Source organism: Mercenaria mercenaria, chromosome 12, assembly GCF_021730395.1.
Source record: "Mercenaria mercenaria strain notata chromosome 12, MADL_Memer_1, whole genome shotgun sequence".
NCBI lineage: Eukaryota > Metazoa > Mollusca > Bivalvia > Venerida > Veneridae > Mercenaria > Mercenaria mercenaria.
In genome coordinates this window covers 35,041,533-35,063,925 of record NC_069372.1, presented here as the reverse complement: position 1 = coordinate 35,063,925, position 22,393 = coordinate 35,041,533, and the positions used below count along the sequence as shown (strand labels likewise).

Genomic DNA, 22,393 nt, shown 5'->3' with positions numbered 1-22,393 from the left:
CATTACATTATTGCAGACATTTAGATATCAAGGGCCTGATAAAGGACACTCTGGATTTTTACTCTTACATTACATTATTGTAGGCATTTAGATATCAAGGGCCTGATAAAGGACACTCTGGATTTTTACTCTTGCATTACATTATTGCGGACATAAAGATCTCAAAGGCCTAATAAAGGACACTCTGGATTTTTACTCTTGCATTACATTATTGCAGACATTTAGATACCAAGGGCCTGATGAAGGACACTCTGGATTTTTACTCTTGCATAACATTATTGCAGACATTTAGATATTAAGGGCCTGATGAAGGACACTCTTGATTTTTACTCTTGCATAACATTATTGCAGACATTTAGATATCAAGGACCTGATAAACGACAATCTCGATTTTTACTCTTGCATTACATTATTGCAGACATTTGGATATAAAGAGCCTGATAAAGGACACTCTGGATTTTTACTCTTGCATTACATTATTGCAAACAATTGAATATCAAGGGCCTGATGAAGGACACTCTGGATTTTTACTCTTGCATAACATAATTGCAGACATTTCGATATCAAGGGCCTCATAAAGGACACTCTGGATTTTTACTCTTACATAACATTATTGCAGACATTTAGATATCAATGGCCTGATAAAGATAAAGGACACTCTGGATTTTTACTCTTGCATAACATTATTGCAGACATTTAAATATCAAGGGCCTGATTAAGGACACGTTGGTTTTTAACTCTTGCATAACATTATTGCAGACATTTAGATATCAAGGGCTTGATAAAGGACACGCTAGTTTTTAATTTTTGCATAACATTATTGCAGACATTTATATATTAAGGGCCTGATAAAGGACACTATGGATTTTTATTATTGCATTACATTATTGCAGACATTTAGATATCAAGGGCCTGATAAAGGGCACTTTGGAATTTTACTTAGGCATAACATTATTGCAGACATTTAGATATCAAGGGCCTGATAAAGGGCACTTCGGAATTTTACTCTTGCACTACCTTATTGCAGACATTTAGATATCAAGTGCCTGATAAATGACACTCTGGATTTTTACTTTTGCATTACATTATTGCAGACATTTAGATATCAAGGGCCTGATGAAGGACACTCTGGATTTTTACTCTTGCATAACATTATTGCAGACATTTAAATATCAAGGGCCTGATTAAGGACACGTTGGTTTTTAACTCTTGCATAACATTATTGCAGACATTTAGATATCAAGGGCTTGATAAAGGACACGCTAGTTTTTAATTTTTGCATAACATTATTGCAGACATTTATATATTAAGGGCCTGATAAAGGACACTATGGATTTTTATTATTGCATTACATTATTGCAGACATTTAGATATCAAGGGCCTGATAAAGGGCACTTTGGAATTTTACTTAGGCATAACATTATTGCAGACATTTAGATATCAAGGGCCTGATAAAGGGCACTTCGGAATTTTACTCTTGCACTACCTTATTGCAGACATTTAGATATCAAGTGCCTGATAAATGACACTCTGGATTTTTACTTTTGCATTACATTATTGCAGACATTTAGATATCAAAGGCCTGATAAAGGACACTCTGGATGTTTACTCTTGCATAACATTATTGCAGACATTTAAATATCAAGGGCCTGATAAAGGACACTTTGGATTTTTACTCGTGCATTACGTTATTGCAGACATTTAGATATCAAGCACCTGATGAAGGACACTCTGGATTTTTACTCTTGCATTACATTACTCTGGATTTTTACTCTTGCATAACATTATTGCAGACATTTAGATATGTAGGGCCTGATAAAGGACACTTTGGATTTTTATGCCCCCGAAGAGAGGCATATAGTTTTTGAACCGTCTGTCTGTCTGTCGGTCTGTCCGCAATTTTCGTGTCCGGTCCATATCTTTGTCATCGATGGATGGGTTTTCAAATAACTTGGCATGAATGTGTACCACAGTAAGACGACGTGCAGTGCGCAAGACCCAGGTCCGTAGCTCAAAGGTCAAGGTCACACTTAGACGTTAAAGGATAGTGCATTGATGGGCGTGTCCGGTCCATATCTTTGTCATCGATGGATGGATTTTCAAATAACTTGGCATGAATGTGTACCACAGTAAGACGACGTGCAGTGCGCAAGACCCAGGTTCGTAGCTCAAAGGTCAAGGTCACACTTAGACGTTAAAGGATAGTGCATTGATGGGCGTGTCCGGTCCATATCTTTGTCATCGATGGATGGATTTTCAAATAACTTGGCATGAATGTGTACCACAGTAAGACGACGTGCAGTGCGCAGGACCCAGGTCCGTAGCTCAAAGGTCAAGGTCACACTTAGACGTTAAAGGATAGTGCATTGATGGGCGTGTCCGGTCCATATCTTTGTCATCGATGGATGGATTTTCAAATAACTTGGCATTAATGTGTACCACAGTAAGACGACGTGTCCTGCGCAAGACCCAGGTTCGTAGCTCAAAGGTCAAGGTCACACTTAGATGTTAAAGGATAGTGCATTGATGGTCCATATCTTTGTCATCGATGGATGGATTTTCAAATAACTTGGCATGAATGTGTACCACAATAAGACGACGTGTCACACGCAAGACCCAGGTCCGTAGCTCAAAGGTCAAGGTCACACTTAGACGTTAAAGATCATTTTTCATGATAGTGCATTGATGGGCATGTCCGGTCCATATCTTTGTCATTCATGCATGGATTTTAAAATAACTATGCATGAATGTGTGTCACAGTAAGACGATGTGTCGCGCGCAAGACCCAGCTCCGTAGGTCAAAGGTCCTAAACTCTAACATCGGCCATAACTATTCATTCAAAGTGCCATCGGGGGCATGTGTCATCCTACGGAGACAGCTCTTGTTACTCTTGCATTTCATTATTGCAGACATTTGGATATAAAGAGACTGATAAAAGAATATCTGAAATTTTACTCTTGTATTTTATTATTGCAGACATTTGGCTATCAAGAGGCTAATTAGTAACACACTGAACTTTTACTCTTGTATCCCATTATTGCAGACATTTGGATATCAAGAGCCTAATAAGGGACATTCTGTATTTTTACTCTTGCATTACAATATTGCAGACATTAAGATATCAAGGGCCTATGATTTTTACTATCAAGCGGCTGAGTAGTAACACACTAAACTTTTACTCTTGTATCACATAATTGCAGACATTTGGATATCAAGAGCCTGATAAGGAACATTCTGTATTTTTACTCTTGCATTACAATATTGCAGACATTTGGATAGAAAAGTCTTATAAGAACACTCTGGATTTTCACAGTTGCATTTGATTTTTGCAGACAATTGGATATAAAAAGCCTGATAAGGGACACACTGGATTTTTACTTTTTCATTTTATTTTTGCAAACATTTGGATATCAAGAGCCTAATAAGGGACACTTGAATTTCATTATTGCATTACATTATTGCAGACACTTGGATATCAAGAGCTTAATAAGGGACATCCTAGATTTTTTCTCTTGCATTACATTATTGCAGACATTTTTTTGGGTATCAAGAGCCTGATAAAGTTTACTCTTGATTCTTACTCTTGTATTACATTATTGCAGACATTTGGATATGAAGAGCCTGATAAAATACACTCTTGAGTTTTACTCTTGTATTACAGTATTGCAGACATTTGAATATAAAAGGTCTAATAAGGGACACTCTGGATTTTCACTCTTGTATTTCATTATTGCAGACATTTGGATATAAAGAAGCTGAAAAAGAACACCCTGAAATTTTGACTCCTGTTTTGATTATTGCAGACATTTGGATGTAAAACGACTGTAATTCTAGATTTTTAATTTTGCTATATTTTGCAGACATTTTGAAATTAATAGGCCGATAAGAAGTAACCTTGATTTTTACTGTTGCCTTTTAATATTGCAGACATTTGGATATAAAGAGACTGATAAGGGATATTATGCTGGTCTAATTGCTTCTGCTATGTTTGTTGGTCGAGTATTCGGAAGGTATGATATTACAGAACGCTATTAAGTACTCTACTTTCGTTATCAATCAGCTAAGCCCTTACCCTGCTAAATTTCTAAAATGAACTCGTCCATCTTTCAGTTTGAACAGTACCATTAACTGTTAAAAGGGGTGCGTACTAAAAAGATACTGACTGAATGGCGAGCAGTGCAGATCATAATCAGACTGCATGGATGTTCGAACTGATCATGATCTACGCTGGTCGCAAAGGCAGAATCAATCGTGTCCATCATGATAAGGGTTAATTTTGCTAAAATGTTAATATTATTTACTTGTGTATATTAATTTCTACATTTATTATATTTTTTCGAGTTCCAATGTTAGTTGTTGATGCTTCAGAAAGTATCCAAAAGTTAGGTTATGGTCTATGGAAAGGAATGTCCGCCAGGACATGCATACTGCTAAATGACATTGCTATGTTATTTACTTACATATGCGTTCTGCAACATTGCAACTGCATTTTAGGGAATCTCCGCCAGGACATGCATGCTGCTAAATGATAAAAGCATGTTGCCTTGTGTTATTCGTTTTAAACTAAATGCAACATCCATGCGTCTTTGTGTTACATTCCATCCGTTAGTGGCACACACCTTGCATCTTTCGTCACTGCATGTATGTAAAACGCATATTCTTGCGTGTAAATGGCAGATGCATCCATTCTGTGGCATATTAAAATGTTTATGTTAACAAGTTCTAAGTGTTTTGTACGTTTTACTTTCTGAAATTGATTAAATCGTTCCTCCATTATATAAAACTAACACATGCATGTTAACATTTAGTTGCTGCCCGTTGTTTTTTGTTTTTGATATATAGGTCCCTGTCGTAGACCTTTTCTATGTAGGTCCCTACTTTAAATTCACGGATTCTTAGTATTGCAATGATTGAAATTTATGCAAGGCGAAAACAGTGCTGAGTAAGCACTAAGCAGCACGAAGTTAATCAAATGCGACTTTAACATTTGTTATATGAAATTCGTAGAAAGCTGGGAACCAGAATTTCCGACAGTTTCCGTAAAATCAGTGAACCATGAACGGTGTTTTAGTAAAAAAAGTACCAAACGAATTTGCCACCAAAATACGTACTGGTCAAAGCTTTCAGTAAATATATAACAGATTCAGGACGATTTGAATAATGTAAATTGAACCCATTGAATCCATTTAACCCACGGAAACTACCGAACACGTGAATTTGCTGTCGAGAGTGATCTCCCGTGTATACTAATTTGCGCTAAAATTTTTGCTTTTTGTTGGTTCCCTGTAATGATGTAATGCACTACCGTGCTTAAATTTTTGTTATACTGCAAGTTTAAATATTTATTAAAGCCATGTGTTTTAGTATATTATTTTTGCCGGGAAACTGTAATTTAAACAAGAACCATGTGGTTGCAAACATCACTAATGTTAAATCCAAAAAACAGTAACAATCAAGTTATGAAAAATTCGGAATATTCACAAGTCACAACGTTATTAATAGCTCGTTACATTCAGTAGCAACAAAGTCAAATACGCGTAAGAAAACATAGAATACAGTTAGTAATAGCATGAGTATATATTTCAATATTGCAGTAAGCAAACAAAAAGGTTGAACGCACTTGTCAATTACATGCAAGAATAACCGATATTCATGAAAGGACTGTTTTCTTAGCATTAAGAAGCATTAAAGATGAATTTCTTGTAAGGCAAATATAAGAAACTAAAATGCAGTTGCAATGTTGCAGAACGCATATGTAAGTAAATAACATAGCAATGTCATTTAGCAGCATGCATGTCCTGGCGGACATTCCCTTCCATAATGGTCAGGTTGTTAATTTCAGTTACTTTTGGGGTTGGATGGGAGACAGGATCGGCAGAAGACCAATCCTTCTCGTTACTGTTTCTCTTGTTGGTTTGTGTTCTTTGATGTTTGGTTTTACCACGAATATATACTTCGCAATCACTGTCAGATTTCTTTCTGGACTTGTCAATGGTAAGTTATCAGTAGGGTTAGATGCATTTGGTATCACTTTGGCTGATCTATTACGAGATCAAATATTTCTTAGCCAGGATACAGGGCGGTCGTCTTGATGTTTATATCTTATAGTTTGATAATTTTTTTACGGTTACAACTGCTCTGGTACAGTGGTATATATTGGTCATTTAGTTGTTAAATCTCTTGTTTAGACCAACAATTAAAAGTATAACATTAGTTTAACTTTGTATTTTCGGTGTTTCTCTTGAAATTCACAGAAAATGGTAGTTTTCTATGATAATCGTGTTGTTAAATTATATTGAATGAACGGTTCTATATTAGCATTTTTCTGTCATTAAGGTGTTGCTGGGTTAGCAAAGACAATGCTGTATGAACTGACTGACAACACTAACCAAGCCGTCGGTGTATCTGTAGCTGGTATAGGCTGGGGAACCGGTATTATTGTCGGTCCGGCTGTAGGGGGTAAGTTGTAACACTGAGCAAATTTTCGGTGTTAGAGAACCGGTATTATTGTCGGGCCAGCTGTAGGGGGTAAGTTGTAACTCTGATCCAGTTGTCGTTCGTTTCTAGGGAACCGGTATTATTGTCGGCCCGGCAATAGTGGGTAAGTTGTAACACTGGTCAAATTGTCGGTGTATCTGTAGCCGGTATAGCCTGGGGAACCGGTATTATTGCCGGATTCCTGTAGTGGGTACGTTGTAACACTGGGCAAATTGTCGGTGCTAGAGAACCGGTATTATTGTCGGTCTGTCTGTAGGAGGTAAAATTTAGGCTAACACTGATCCAGTTGTCGGTGTATCACTAGCCGATATAACCTAGGGATCCGGTATTATTGTCGGTCCAGCTGTATGGGGTAAGTTGTAACATTGATCAAATTGTCGTTGCCTAATTTGCCGTTGCAGCCTTGGAAACCGGTATTATTGTTGGTCAGGTAGTATATGGTAAGTTGTAACACTGATCAAATTGTTGGTGTGTCTATATAATACCCCCTTCTCATCTATGATTTTATCTTACGATTCCTTACGATTTGCCAACTTGTAGGCAGTTGAACGCAATCGTAAAGTGCTCGTCGGTACTCGTAAATAGTTCGGTACTACTCGCAGACGATTGCAAACAATCGTGAACTTTGAGGTAATATTTTTGACATGTCAAAAATTTATTACGATCGTCCGCGATTTGAATCATCCTTGAATAGCTCGTAAAGACTCGTAAAGAGCTCGTAACAAGTCGTTAGTATCGTAAACAACACGTAAACCACTCGTAAGCGCTCGTAAAAGTATCGTTAAGGCTTTGTTTTACGATGTGTTTACGAGTTCTTACGATTTCTTTCACGATGCGGTAGGAGGGTTTTACGATTTGTTAAGGGCACTTTACAAGAACTTTACGAGTACGTACGTATGCTTTACGATTTATGAGAAGTATAAAAGCTGCTAAATCGGACAGTTCCTTTCAGTTGCTGTCAATACGTCCAAGGAATGAGACCTCAGAAACCGTTGGTATAATTGCAACCTGTGTCTTTCATATGCCTTGTTACTTCGTTGGGTGTAAGTTTTCGAATGATGGTGCAAGTTTAAATTGCAAAAACATGATATTCGTAAATACTCGTATCTAACACGCAACTTCTCGTAAACAAATCGTAATGTACTCGTAAAGCCTTTGGTGAATCATGATATTCCGTAATTCACTCGCAACAGCTCGTTAATAACTCGTAAATAGCTTGTAAAACGATCGTATTGATCCGTAATTACTTGGAACAAATCGGTAATTTTAGTCGTAAATGCATCGTAATAACTCGGAATAAATCGCAATTTGATAGTAAACAGCTCTTAAATAGCTCGTAAATGTGGGGAATCGGTGAACTTTTACGATTTTGTGCAATCCGTCACAAATCGTAAGAAAAATCGTAGATGTGAAGGAGGTATAACCGATACAGCCTGGGGAACATGGATTATTGTCGGCATAGCCGTATAGGAGGTACATTTCTAAAATACTTGGTCTTATTAGCATATAGTCATATTAATATATATTATTAACCTTACACAAACCATCTGAATTGCTGTTCCTGTACCTGCTGCAGTACAACTTTCATTTTCCCCAACGGGAACCTGCTAGTGTACAGTCGTCTAGGCATAGAAACTATATAATCTCGTTGAAAACTTTATTATCTTACGTGTAAGCTATAACAAAGCCGCTTTTATTTTTCTTTCTTTTTTCCTTATCAAAACATACAAAGTTATCAAAATAAAACCAAGGACAAAAGATTCCCCGCTTCATTCATTTTTCTTCCTAAAATGTGTCTCGATAATTACTTGCTTTTATTTCCAGGTTTTCTAGCAGATCCATCCAAGCGTTTTCCAGGTTCATTTACTAACATAGGACTCTTCGAAAGATTTCCATATATCCTTCCATCTTTTTTTGCATTTATAACATGTCTTATCACCGTTATAGTGGATTTTATATGGCTTCCAGAAACTCTCAGTATGAGGTATGGACAATAACTTTAAAAATGAATTAACAGCGCAAATCTCATATTTAGAGTAGTGTGACTGAACAAAGTAAATCATCTTTTACCTATGTTGTTGGCTCTTCCAGAAGAATGTTAGTAATTTTAAGTTTTCGGGCAGATACAGAAGACCTAATGCAAATTTTCCTGGTTCTAGTACATATGAAGTGTGTTTAAAGTCCTTAACGAAACTCTGACAGCTAGTTTCTGAGACAGACATTGCGCCGGTCCAATAATTTGAAGCCGATAAGAAATAAGTTCGAATGAAAGACGGAAAGAAAATAGTTCACAATAGCTTCCAAGTGTTGAGTTGTCCGCATGAATTATCACAAGAGTTGTAGTCTAGGCATGGTCTGAATCTCGTCATAAATGATACGTTATATTGTTTATGGACAAACTGTGCACCAACAAGGTACACAATATAAACTGTAAATGTTACTTTCAGAAAAACAGAGGAAGTGATTGTTGAAGATAATGGGAGTGCTGACATTGATACAAAACGTATAGAACCTTGCCAGTTAAATCATACCATTAATTCAACCGGTTCGAGAGAGACTCTCGCAAGACGGGCTGTATCTTTAGAACACCTTAATTTTATATCCGAGTATTCATTTCTTATAAATGGTACGTAGATAAACATATCCATTTTTATTGTAGTTCAAATTAAGAGTTGAATATCAGGAAGGATTGGACATCAAATGCAACCAGAACCACATACCGCAAATCGGGCAACTGCAAACTAGCAAGTAAACGGAATGGTGTAAACAGTATATCTAAGTTAAATCTTGCAGTTTTAAATTTTGAATTTATTAATCTGATTTTTCATACTCCAGCGGAGAGTAGATCTCAATATAAACTTGAGGATAAGTAAGCAATTGGTTTGGTGGGGATGAGAATGGGGTGGGGCACGACTTGTACTGTCTCAGATGCATATGCTGTGGATGGTTAATTTTCACAAATGCTTTAAAATACAAAAAAGATGTAATTCCATTTACACTCGCACATAATTGAAATGGCTTGCGCCAAAGTCAAGATATTGTCTATTGTTTTTACTTTTTCAGAAAGTGATTTATTTCACAGGAAAGGGAAATCATTGACAGACCTTCGAGATCGCAGTGGTAGATTCAAGCAGAAGTATGGTTACAAAGAATGTAGTGATTCAGAAAAGAGAAATATATTCCATACAAGTCTGTTTGACGGTGTACCTGATAAGACAGAAGCTGAAGACTCGAATAGACAAGACATAGATGACTGTTTGAAAGAAAAGCTTCTGTCCACGCAAGTTAACTCGGAAATGGAAAGAGTTGCCATAAGTAATGATTCAAACACAGAGGATAATATGACAACAAAATGCTTCGCATGTTTCTCAGTTTTAAGAAATTGGTCGGTCATAAGATTAATGAGGTAAATATATTTTGCATCATTCAATTATAATAATTATATGTCTAGTCTGTCTGCTGCAAGTCTTAACATTTGCAACCGTATTTCGTGGCAGTCCCCGTAAGCTTGTGTCATTGGCATACTTAAAAAGCTTAAAATGTCCTGAATTTTTCCTATAAACTAGTTTCTGAGAAACTCCTCACCACTAATAGTAATATTGTAGGGATAATACACGTTTTTTTTGTGTATTAACGTCTGCAGAAGCCCTTGGGATATGTTTGTGACCTCGACCGACGTTAATACACAAAACAAACGTGTATTGTCGCTATTCTTGCATAACAAAAATATTTCGCGACGATTCATGTATTGTTTTCATATGTGATGACTTGACGATTCCGGTACATTTTTTATTTACCATTCCTGTTGTTCTTGGAAACGGTAAACATGTTTTAAATATCCGTATCCAGGGCCTGGAAATAAACAACACTATCAAAAGCACATCCTGAAGGTTTTTAAGCGATTTTTTTATCTCTCATTATTACAAACATAAAATTACCAATAATTGTTCATATCATTTCACAATTTGGTGGACTCGATCACAATTTCAAGAATACCAACTTTACATTCGAGTTATATTGAGTACGGACACGCATTTGGAGTACGGATGAGTACGAACGTAGTGTCAAGTTTCCAAGCTGTTTATTTAAATTCTTCGAGAAATTAGATAAAAACATACCGACTGATACTTACCAAAATCATAAATATAATACCTAAAATCGAACAATAGCACAAGTTACACGCGATACTTATTTATTCACAGTTATTTACAATAACTGAACAGACGCTTTGTAAAGGGAGTGAACTCTAAGAGAAGCTAGTGCGTACATTGATGGGGGCAGTACGTTTGGGGTTGGAAACAGATACAGCTAAACATACTATGGATTACATTGTATCTATAATGCTACAAGAAGAGGTTGTTATGGAAGAAACAAGACGCAGATGCCAAATATCAGTGTGCGCAAAAATACATATATATCCCTGGCAAAGCATTTCAAAAATAAAAATCATGTATTAACAGCACGTGAATTGCCTTGTTTGCACACGATTTTTCTCCCGTTTATACATGGGCGGATCCAGTGAAAAAAGTAGTTTTTATGCAAAAATATGATATTATGCCTTCTTAGATTTAGCGCAATTGGTGACGTACAAAGAAAACGGGGTTTTGTCATTTGATTTTTTAGATAACTCAAAGTAACTTTATTTCCTGTATTGGGGGTGTATATTTAATGCATATTATTGGTATCAAATTGTTTATATTTTTAAATAACTCTTTACAATGTTTTCCGTTACCACTATATTTTTTACATTATTTAATTTTCATTTCCATTTGTAATTCATTTTACGAGAACTGACATTTGTTCTAAGGCCAGTGGAAACGGAATCGTCATGTCCTCCTCTTTTCTTTCCTCACAAAAGTCATTCTCTTTTAAATCTTTGGGACATCGACAGGCATTGTATCTTTGGTTTCAAGATTTTGGTTATATATTTATACATATGTAATTATTATCCTAGTACTCACCTTCAGTCGGGCTATCTAGAATCCGTTTTCAGAACTGATGTACTCAATGCTAAAAAAATGTGTTTTACTTTACAGTCAGTTTGATATTTTCCTAGCCATAACGTTATATTCCGTGTTTTCCTTTGGTATTATCGGCGTGGAAGAAATATTTACAGTTTGGACGTCCACAGATATAATGTTAGGTACGTGCACTCTGGTGTTACTTGGGCATTTTAGTTTTTTTTTCAAACCTTCCATGATTATTTATCAACATGCAAGTTGTACCATTCCCCCACCTCACTCCTCCACCAAGTCATGCCCACCACTGATCATGCATCCTCTGCCCCCCCCCCCCCCCCCAACTTCACCCTTTTACCTTTTTTTTAATTTTTAATTTTCCATCAATATTTATAATCAACATGTGAAATTTTGTTTCCTCTCTCGTTCCCCCGCACCCCCACCCCCTAAAAAAATAAATATATTAAGTTGTGACTGCACAAACCTTGTCCTCAGCCATGTTCAAGATATCTTACCTGTGTTCTCTTAAGAACATCATTCTGTTCTTTTAAGTTCAAATGTACATGTTAAACAGCAACATCTGGTGCCAAACCACTCAAAGACAATATTTCGTTCCAGTTAAACTTCAAGCTCACATTTCAATTAACTGCATTTCATTTTAAAAGCTAAGCTTACTACAGTAAGCATATCCCGTTCAAAATAATTTCTTTAGTCAGGATCAAAGTATCATACATTTATTATGTACTCTTTTATTTAACATTTGTTTTCTGTTAAATTGATTTTGACTAATGAAGTTATTTGCTTCTTATTAACATCCTTAACTTTTTGCCGGATATATTTTTTGGCCATTCCTCACGACAAACCCTTTCGGCGGGGGATACCAATTCATCGAATTTACTTGTTCATTTAGAGAGTTATCATGACATTGTTTAATAGAACAGCGTATATTACCTGTATCCCTCCCTATATATACATATATTTTCAGATGGCCTAGGCTTTGCGCCAAATGAAATTGGGATTGTGTTAGCCGCTACAGCGTTCCCACTGTTATTTATACAGTTGTTCCTTTTCCCAAACCTGGTCAGACGCTTTGGTATCAAAAAGGTCAGTGTATGGTCTATGTGACTTTGGAACATTGTTCAACTTTGATGTAAATAGATTCACAAGGGGAAAGGTTGCAACATTTCACAAATAGAGAATTTGTTTGTTTGTTTGTTTTGGGTTTAACGCCGTTTTTCAACAGTATTTCAGTCATGTAACGGCGGGCAGTTAACCTAACCAGTGTTCCTGGTTTCTGTACCAGTACAAACCTGTTCTCCGCAAGTAACGCCAACTTCCCCACATGAATCAGAGGTGGAGGACTAATGATTTCAGACACAATGTCGTTTATCAAATAGTCACGGAGAACATACGCCCCGCCCGAGGATCGAACTCACGACCCCGCGATCCGTAGACCGACGCTCTACCTACTGAGCTAAGCGGGCGGGCTCACAAATAGAGAAAACACTAACCGAAGTTTAAGTATAGAATCTGAAACAAAAATCGCATGCAATTTTAACAGATTGTAGTACTGATTACAGCTATAATGATAATACTTATGATGATGATAATAATAACGATAACATTTGAAATTACTAATTCAAATGGACCGACATCTGGATGGTACGACAACAACAAAAATAGATATCAGGAAATTGTTACTTTATTTCTTAAGAAGGCATTGAAAATTAGTTACTGACAGAATATGTTATGGAAGCAATGAGAATTAGTTGTTTCTATTATTTTTTTTTTCAAAATTTTAAATTGTCACGCGATACAGAAGGTAAACTGCTTTAAACATGAAGCTTTATAAAAACGGTCGTTTGGGGAATTCGTCTGTTGAGTATTGGGCAAAGTGGTAGGAAAATTTTTATTGCCCGGACAACTTGGGTTCGATTCCCGACTCCTTGCTGAAGCCATCTTTAAAATAGTTTAGAAACAAAATCACATATCAAATGTAAACAGAAAGATCATTTTAACCAAAATTTTGAATCCAGTCCCTTTGAAATAATATTTTTCGGTTCCTGTATAAGGTTTGTGTGTGACTTTAGTCACAGATCGTATAACCTAAAGATATAGAAGCTACCATACTTCATTTTGGGCACCTAAGACATCGGTGGAAGTCGTAGGATATTAGTATATTCCACATCTATTTCCCAAAGTCCCTGAAAGACGCTTACGGAATATGTACCAATGGTCATACCTACGTTATAGGAAATAAATTTTTTAGGTTTTATGGTTGTTATATTGCAGACAATGTTGATATGTACTATTTTGATGATGGTGTTTACAGAATGCATGCCGTGTCTTCACCTGTTAATAAATCAGTAAGTATTGCGAGTTATTTTGTGGTGAAAGTGATACATTTTAAGCAATGATTCAGCTAAAATATTGATATTCTTTGAGGACCAAAACTGACACTGCTTTAATCTTTAACTTATACATCAGCAGTATTAACGTGCTGCAAGATAGCAAAAGGTATACTAGTACTTGTTCAACAGTCCTTTGGGCCGCGGAGTCTATTCAATTCGGCTTAAGTCGGTGCAAGAGGGCGTAAGAGGCGTACGTTGTACATTTCATTATCTTTCTTGAACAGACCCAGTCAAGCCGAGTCTACAGTGCGTTTTGTGCAACCAAATGATCTTCGTAGACACAAAAGAGTAACTTTGTTCTGAAGTTAATATAAAACGGTGTATTACCTTATAATCTATAAATAGTTACAATTTAGTGCTGAAAATGCTCCTGTTATCGTATTGCCTTATGCATTATCACATTATCATTACCCGGTGTCATTATCGATAACGGCCCTGACGTTAGCGCGGGGAATTAACGGTTTAATAATCAAACATATTAGAGTACATGTCTATTAAGTTTTAGCAAATCATGAGAATATTTATACCACTGTAATTATAAGTCACCCAGATAAAAGCATCTTAACCAAGAATAAGGTCTTGTTTGATTTACTTTTCCAGTTCTTGTACATGAAATGATTTCGGATACAAATATTTGAATTATATGACTTGTTTTACAGCACAGATAACTCGCTTTTTATTACCATTTTACTGTAAACACATTTCTCATACCAACAGACCGGTGACGCTGTGGGTTTTGCTAATGACAAACAATATTTTGATGACGTTGATGATGTATTGTGTTTTCTCTTGTACATATCTTCTCGTTAACAACTCAGTGAAGCCGGAATTAGCCGGACAGGTGAACGGGTTAGCAATGACGCTTGTAGCTATAACTAGGTAAACATTTTCGAATTATTCTATTTATTTATTTGTTTTATTTGTATACCTATCAGAACCCTATGTTATATTTCTTCACATGTTGATTAACATTGATTGGAATTAGTCCATCGGCGTTGGGTTTAAGGGCTGTTAAAAAAGAGAGAGAAAAAACACACAGTAAAGAAGCAGTGTGAAGTTCTTAAAGACATGTTTTTATGATGTGTTTTCTTGTCTCTTTGTAACACTCCATACTTTCAAAGAAACTTTTGAAAGATTTTTATTCATTAAAAGCAATGCATTCATTCTCTATGAGTGTGAAGTAGATTGCAACCATTTTTTCTGTTTACATGATACTAATTCTTGTCTTTACAACACGCAGATTCCTGCCAATTTCTTTGACTAACGATAAAAACTTTGGTAGTGACGACAGCTTTCTCAGTCAATTTTTTTTATCGGAAACTTTGATTGTAACAGGCCTTTACAATAAAGATTTCTGAATGTCTTTAGTAGGCATTGTATTCCTGTTGCATCTTATTTTGTAGAAAAGTAATAATGACTTTTAATTAGTACACATTCTCTACCATGGTCTACCGTGATTCTTTCGTCTCGTGATTTTGACGAATCTCTGATGGATTAGAATGGTTGTACAGGGCGATAATGGTAATGATATAAACGGCGATGGTCATACTAAACATAATGTTAAGGCCTATGCTATTTTGAAATTATGAATTTGGTGGGTGGGGTACATGATATTATTTCTGATTAATTTCGAAGTTACTGTAAAACAAACGTTATTCCAATGTGACAATACATCAAAACCATGAAGTGCTGAACTCTTACTTTAATTTAAAAAGTAAAGTGGGAAAAGTTATCAGTATGTTCGTGTCACAATTTTCGGGGTAAGTATTCTATGTCATCGTGCATAACTGCGAAAAACTATAATATACATAATAAAGCTAAACTATCCGTGTAAATGAGCTGAGAGCTATTTTTCTATTTCCGTTTATTACTTTTCTAAAAAACACATTACAATTTACCAGGTGTTGGCAAAATTTGTCATTTTTGTGCACATGCCTTTACACATTAAGGAAGTCCGAACTATAGGTATGGTGTGCGAGAGGGGCCTGAGCGCTTACGTAGTGCTCATTTACAGGAATTGTACTGCTCATATATATATGAATTTTATAGGTAGATAAAATTATTTAAGTCATTGTTGTACATTTGGAGCAAATCGGTCCTATTCTGAAATATGTTAATTTATATACTACGGTAAAAGCCAATCAATGAATTCCTTTTATACCGTTGAACCAATCGTGAAACGGCATCTTCCTTCTTCGTCAGCATTCAAGAGTGAATAGCACGCTTCTTTCTTTAATTTTATTTTGGCTAATTTCTGGTTTTATCTTACCACCACATGCCATTCCGCCTCCTCTTTCAAGTGACAATTTTCTAATTTTGAAAATTTCTCTTAATATGCAAATTCATCTACATTTCTTGATATGCTTTCGGCGGTTATATCCGCCCTAATATGTGAATATATATATTTGTTGTGGTATTGGACTGTAACTCCATTCAGATATGAGAACATATCTATTTGTTAAGGACGGTATGTTTCGCCCAGATATGTGAAAATATAAATTTGTTAAGGTATTTTTCGGCGGTATTTTCTGCCCAGACATGTGAAAATATATATATTTTTTAATGTATTGTTTTGCAATGGCGGTATTTTTCGCCCAGATATGTGAAAATATATATTTGTTATCCCACGTCGGTGATGGGCGAGGAATTCGAAGCCAGCGACCATGACCATCAAGTTTTTCTTTTGCAAGTATAAAACATAAATATTCAATTAAATTTCGTAAACATAACTGACAATGACATTTACCATGTCGGAAGTTACAAATGGTTTGCCGAATACACCATACTTTTAAATACAGAAGTTTACACACCATATTGGTCGGAAAGCACGAAATTTACGTTCTTGAACGTATATGTGAATAGTTACTTTTGAAATGTAAACAAAGGCATAAAAGTAACTGTTTTCATGTTCGTGGTAAGGATCGACTTGTGATTGTCAATGTTCCCGATACGGAATATATATGAATGTATAAACACGAGCCGTTTCATCTTACAGGACTTACAAGAACATAGTAAGCGGTTGTTTATTCATTGTATTTATGTTCTAGTAACCTTTGACACTGATTTCGAGGACAGACCGGGTTTGTGACATATACATGTCTGTTGTTGGGCTGGAAAAAAATAGATCCAAAATTTATACTAAAAGCTATATTGCATAAATGTTTCGTTATTTCTGTGCATACAATTCGGTTGTTTGAAGGTTAGAATATCAGAAAATTACGGGAAATAAAACATGTCTTTGAAAAGGTACCGATCTTTTATCATTTGTTTGATTGGCGCATGATTACAAATTTAATGTTAGTAGGCCGTGATGTCCATGAAGCCGTGTAAAGTGATAATTTTGATGACACGTTGGTTTTATTTTGTAATTGTAAGTGATCGTTAAGTGATCAGAAAGATCGGACAGTGGGATGTTATAAAAAAGTAATGTTTTATGTAGATTAGAAAGTCAATCGTACTCTACAATAAGGAAATCTAAGGTAAAATACTCCTTTTATTTCGTTCACTGAAGAAAACATGGCGGACACAGTTTTGTAAAAGAGCGGTGCACGTGTGATTCGTGTAACATAGTTTAACGGCGTTTTCTTAGAAAGCTAACGCTCAGCTCATTTACACTGACATATCATTGATTGAAGAATATATATATTGTATATATATGAGAGACTTACGGTACCAAATGCTTACCCCGAAAATTTCTATGCATTTTCTTCTAGTGCACTGTTGGGACATGTTTTTGAGTGTCATTGATACTTTATAATTTTTTCGGAGATACATTTTCTTATAATTATTACTTTCTTTTTGATCCCCGTGCATTTCTCGCGTTGTTACGACAATCTCAGTTTTACATACGAATTTTGCATTGTCGAAATAGCATAGTCCTTAAAGAATATTATCTAAATAATGACTATGATATATATGGATTATGAATATATATGTTTACAGGTCAATCTCTCCTATTGTTGGCGGTACTATATATTCCTGGAACGTTGGGTATACATCTGATGCTATAGGACCTCCGTTAGACGTCAGCTTTGTATTCTTTGCTTTCGGACTGGTGTTCTGGTTGGTGGCTGCAGTGTGTGTTACAATACCAGAGAGCCTCAATAACCAGAAGAAATAAAGCTGTACATACACCTAATAATACATTTTGTTGGCTTGCCTCTGGCACCGTCTCCAGTACACGTCATTTACAAGCGATGAAGTGTTTCCACAAAAAGCGTAGCAGTTGCGACTTTGATATGTTCATTATTTATCTCAAAGTATCATATCATATTATACGTTACTTTCCCAATGTGCATATAAAGCAAGACATTGAAGCTTTACATGGTGTTGTTTTTGAGGGTGAAACTCGAGATAACTTATAACTATACAATATGTTTTTAAATATTAACATATATTAACATTCAAAGTGCAAGCAGCATCATCCTGGTAAAACTTTCGTTGAAGTCTCGTATGTTACATGTCACATGTTACAACACAAAAACATTTCATCACCATGAACTGTACAAAAGAGTCCTTTTTTATTCTCCCGCCAAAGGCGAAGGGGATATTAGAAATGCTCTCCGTCCGTGCGTCCGCAACGATCTTTGTCCGGAGCATAACTCCAAAAGTACTGGAGGGATTTTCTTCAAACCTCATACACTGATAGAACACATTGGGAGGAAGTGCAGTGTGCAAGAACAATAACTCTACCTTGCCTATTTTTTGAGTTATTCCCCTTTGTCATATTTTCTTTAAAAAAATTTATCCGGAGCATAACTCCAAAAGTACTGGAATGATTTTCTTCAAACTTCATACACTGATAGAACACATTGGGAGGAAGTGCAGTGTGCAAGAACAATAACTCTACCATGCCTATTTTTTGAGTTATTTCCCTTTATCATATTTTCTTTAAAAAATTTGTCTGGAGCATAACTCCAAAAGTACTGGAGGGATTTTCTTCGAACTTCATACACTGATAGAACACATTGGGAGGAAGTGCAGTGTGCAAGAACAACAACTCTACCTTGCTTACTTTTTGAGTTATTCCCCTTTGTCATATTTTCTTTAAAAAATTGTCCGCAGCATATCTTTTTCATGCATGGAGGGATTTCGATATATCTTGGCACAAATGTTCACCACCACGAGGTGGAGTGTCATGCGCAAGAACCAGGTCCCTAGTTCTAAGGTCAAGGTCACACTTAGAGGTCAAAGGATACAAGAATGAAAACCTTGTTCGGAGTACTTCTTCTTCATGCATAGAGGGATTTTGATATAACTTGGCACAAATGTTCACCACCACAAGACAGAGTGTCGTGCGCAAGATCCAGGTCCCTAGGTCTAAGGTCAAGGTCACAGAGGCCAAAGGTCAGATACAAGAATGACTTTGTCCGAAGCATTTCTTCTTCATGCATGGAGGGATTTTGATGTAACTTGGCACAATTATATACCACTTATGAGACGAAGTGTCATGCGCAATTCCCTTCTTTAGAATTACTTCCCTTTGTTTTTACTTTAAATAGCTTTTATTGTAACTTTTTCATAACTAGTCGTAGGGAAATATCGAGACCACTTTTCAGTAGTACAACATGCATGCTACATCCAATTTTGAGGAATATTTTGACCAACTCTACCTGGTAAAGATGTTTGTGTGGACTTACATTTTTTTTTCTTTTAAAATTAACTTCCATTAGTTGTTACTATAAATAACTTATGTTGTAACATTTTTATAATTGACCACAGGGAAAAAAACAAGACCACTTTTCTGTGGTACAACCTGGATGTTACTTTCCAATTTTAGGTGTATTTTAAGACATCTCTACCTGGTAAGGAGTTTTTTGTGGACTTAGAAAAACAGAAGACTTACAATGGTTACTAAACAACCACAAAATTAAAATTCCATTTGCAAATACAGCTGTAAAGAAATTTGCTCTGACGGGCATATATTGTGACATTCTGGCACTCTTGTTCCCTGTTAGCTTTCCATTCCATTCTTTTTACAGTAATCATATAGAAAAACATCATACAGCTATACTGTTCATGAAAATTAATAAAATTTAGCAGTAATCCACCTCACCACTGAATAATTCTTTCTTCCACATCTTTAAAACCCCTGATGTGGACCACAACTAAACGGTTTTTCAAAGCTTCTGCCAAAATGAATACTTTCATACACTAACTTGCCAGGAACTTTAGCCTTCAATTATAATATGCCCGGCGGGGGGATTGGCCATGTCTAACATGGCTCTTGTTACCTTTGTAATTACATGGCCTCTTTTTTTCTTGTGGATTGGCATATAGAGTAACAAAGTATTTTTTAGTTTATTTCTATAAAAGAAGATAAGGTTTTGGGACTATAAATATTTGAACTTCTATAAATATTAGATAGGTTTATTATTTAAATTCAATTTCTCTCTAGAAACGAGAATACCTGTGTAACATGTCAATAAATCTCTGGCACAGGATTTTGTCATACTTACAGTTCAGTTTATTTACGGAAAGATACCAAAATACCCAGACTTAACTCGTAATAAACAGGAAGTCTGGTGATATAAAGAAGTAATATTGTATGGACCGTCTAGCATTTCTTCTACATATAAATGTATATTTTTAGATGTAAAACACAGAGGGGAAGAACAGGGATAGAAAGGAGATAACTAGATAAGCAGAGGTTACTGTATAAATAAAATAGAATACTTTGTCAGTCATAAGTAGTTTACTGTGAATGAACTTTTATTATGAAAATGAATTAATGTTGAAACTTTGAAGTTTGTTCCTGCATTATGCCACAGGGATGAAGGAATCTATTCGTGTTATTTTACAGTATAGTTTCTCAAGCAGCTTAAGCCGGGCTTTTCTCAAGGGCGAGAGGGGTGTTGCACATTGTATTACCTCAACTGAAAGGTTTGAATGGATGAAGTCAGCAATTACCATAGACTGAATCCAAAAAAACAAATAAAAATCGTATAAAATGGATAAACTATTCATAGGCCAATCATTGGCTAGTACTCTTCATTGTGTAATAATCGCTTGAGGAAGTGCATAATGGTCTGTGGGACGCAGATCGAAGGTCATTGTTCATTACGATGGACATTAACACTTTAACAAGGAGGAACAAATTATAATATTTGCCCAAGATGAATGTATCTGCTTATAAGTTTTATCCAACAAAGTGCCACGGTTTGATAAAGAATGATGTTTAGCTTATTTAAAAACAAACAATTTTCAAGCACACTAGTTAGCGCATGTATATGGGGATTTATTCCCCGGTTTTTTCCCATTATCATCTGTTCTTCTCTAATATTTCGATTGTTTCCCTAACTCATTATTTTTATTCTTACTCTGAATCAACATGCTGATATACAGCAACATTGCTTCCCCAAAGTCCCCGTAAGGGAACCTGCTAAAATGTATCAATGTCGTTTGAGCGCGCGTTCAACATCATCCGAGCATTTCTGAGTTCATCCATCCATTATAGCGTCCGTTTTTTTGTTGTTGCGAATATATAATCTACAGTTTCTGTCGATGTTACTAGAAGTTCCAGATTTGAAAAATTATTTCCTTTAAACGACCCATATGGCAGAAAACAATTTCGCAGAATGAAGATATTATTTAAAAATACAAAAAGCGGGAAGAAAAAATAGACATAAGTCCAATAGGAAAATCCACATTCTAAGAATGCAGTCACTCACATCGCAAACCACAGAAATAGGGGGGTACGCGTTATGTATACATCTGTACGTACAAATGAATGCAGTTAAGCCTATAGAATAATAATAATAATAATAATAATACGGTGCATAAATAAAAATAGAAATAACGAACAGACTGTAACAAACATGAGAAAACAGCAGGCAACCGTCTAAGAATGGTCTGTGGCAAAACTAGAATTTTATCCTCTTTGAATTAGACATACACACCGACGCCTATAAAACATTCAACCTAACATTAGAATATGTAAATATTTGTAATATATATAAACCCCATCCGCCATGATCTCATATTACAAGACTGGAAAATAGAATTATTCCTTTTGCACACATAGCAGCGACCACACGGAACACATTGTAAAACACAAATAATCCTTTAACGATATATAAATCAAAACCCCGTGGAACCGTAATGACTCAGGGAAAGCCAAGAGAAACGCCACGACGAAAAGCCTGCTCAGACTGCAAGGTAGATTACTGATACTGATTAAATTAAGGGGACGCATATTGCTACATTCACAGTTCATACAGAAATGAGGAAGGGGTGCATATTCAAGAAATCGATGGTTGGAAGATAAAAAACATATTCTTAAACTGATATAATACTGATGGACACCTGTAATATTCAGTACTTTGTGGATAAGGATGTGGTACTATGAATGTAATAGGAAAACAGAGGTCTTTGTGAAAGTACATTCAACACAAAATATCAAGCTTTTGTATAAGGAAAAAGCAGGTTTTTTTTACAATAACACTGTTACAAATAATGTTGAAGGGATGAAATTTTCTTTCTAACACACCAGGTTTGCTTAAACATGTAAAAATTTAACGCCACGT

General features: G+C 35.7%; 1 protein-coding gene across 9 annotated transcripts in view; it reads left to right on the top strand.

Annotated features, from left to right (window-relative positions):
• LOC123534983 (uncharacterized) overlaps positions 1–20,311 on the top strand; it is a 76,633-nt gene extending 56,322 nt beyond the window's left edge. For all 9 annotated transcript variants that reach the window (XM_053519618.1, XM_053519626.1, XM_053519625.1 and 6 more), the window contains 11 exons: positions 3,929–4,011; positions 5,844–5,995; positions 6,338–6,460; positions 8,324–8,483; positions 8,947–9,125; positions 9,563–9,905; positions 11,536–11,642; positions 12,443–12,561; positions 13,750–13,823; positions 14,586–14,747; positions 17,811–20,311. In XM_053519618.1, the coding sequence (XP_053375593.1) occupies positions 3,929–4,011; positions 5,844–5,995; positions 6,338–6,460; positions 8,324–8,483; positions 8,947–9,125; positions 9,563–9,905; positions 11,536–11,642; positions 12,443–12,561; positions 13,750–13,823; positions 14,586–14,747; positions 17,811–17,988 (1,680 nt within the window). In that variant the 3' untranslated portion in view covers positions 17,989–20,311. The remainder of the gene's footprint in view (positions 1–3,928; positions 4,012–5,843; positions 5,996–6,337; positions 6,461–8,323; positions 8,484–8,946; positions 9,126–9,562; positions 9,906–11,535; positions 11,643–12,442; positions 12,562–13,749; positions 13,824–14,585; positions 14,748–17,810) is intronic.
• Positions 20,312–22,393: the final 2,082 nt, after the last annotated feature.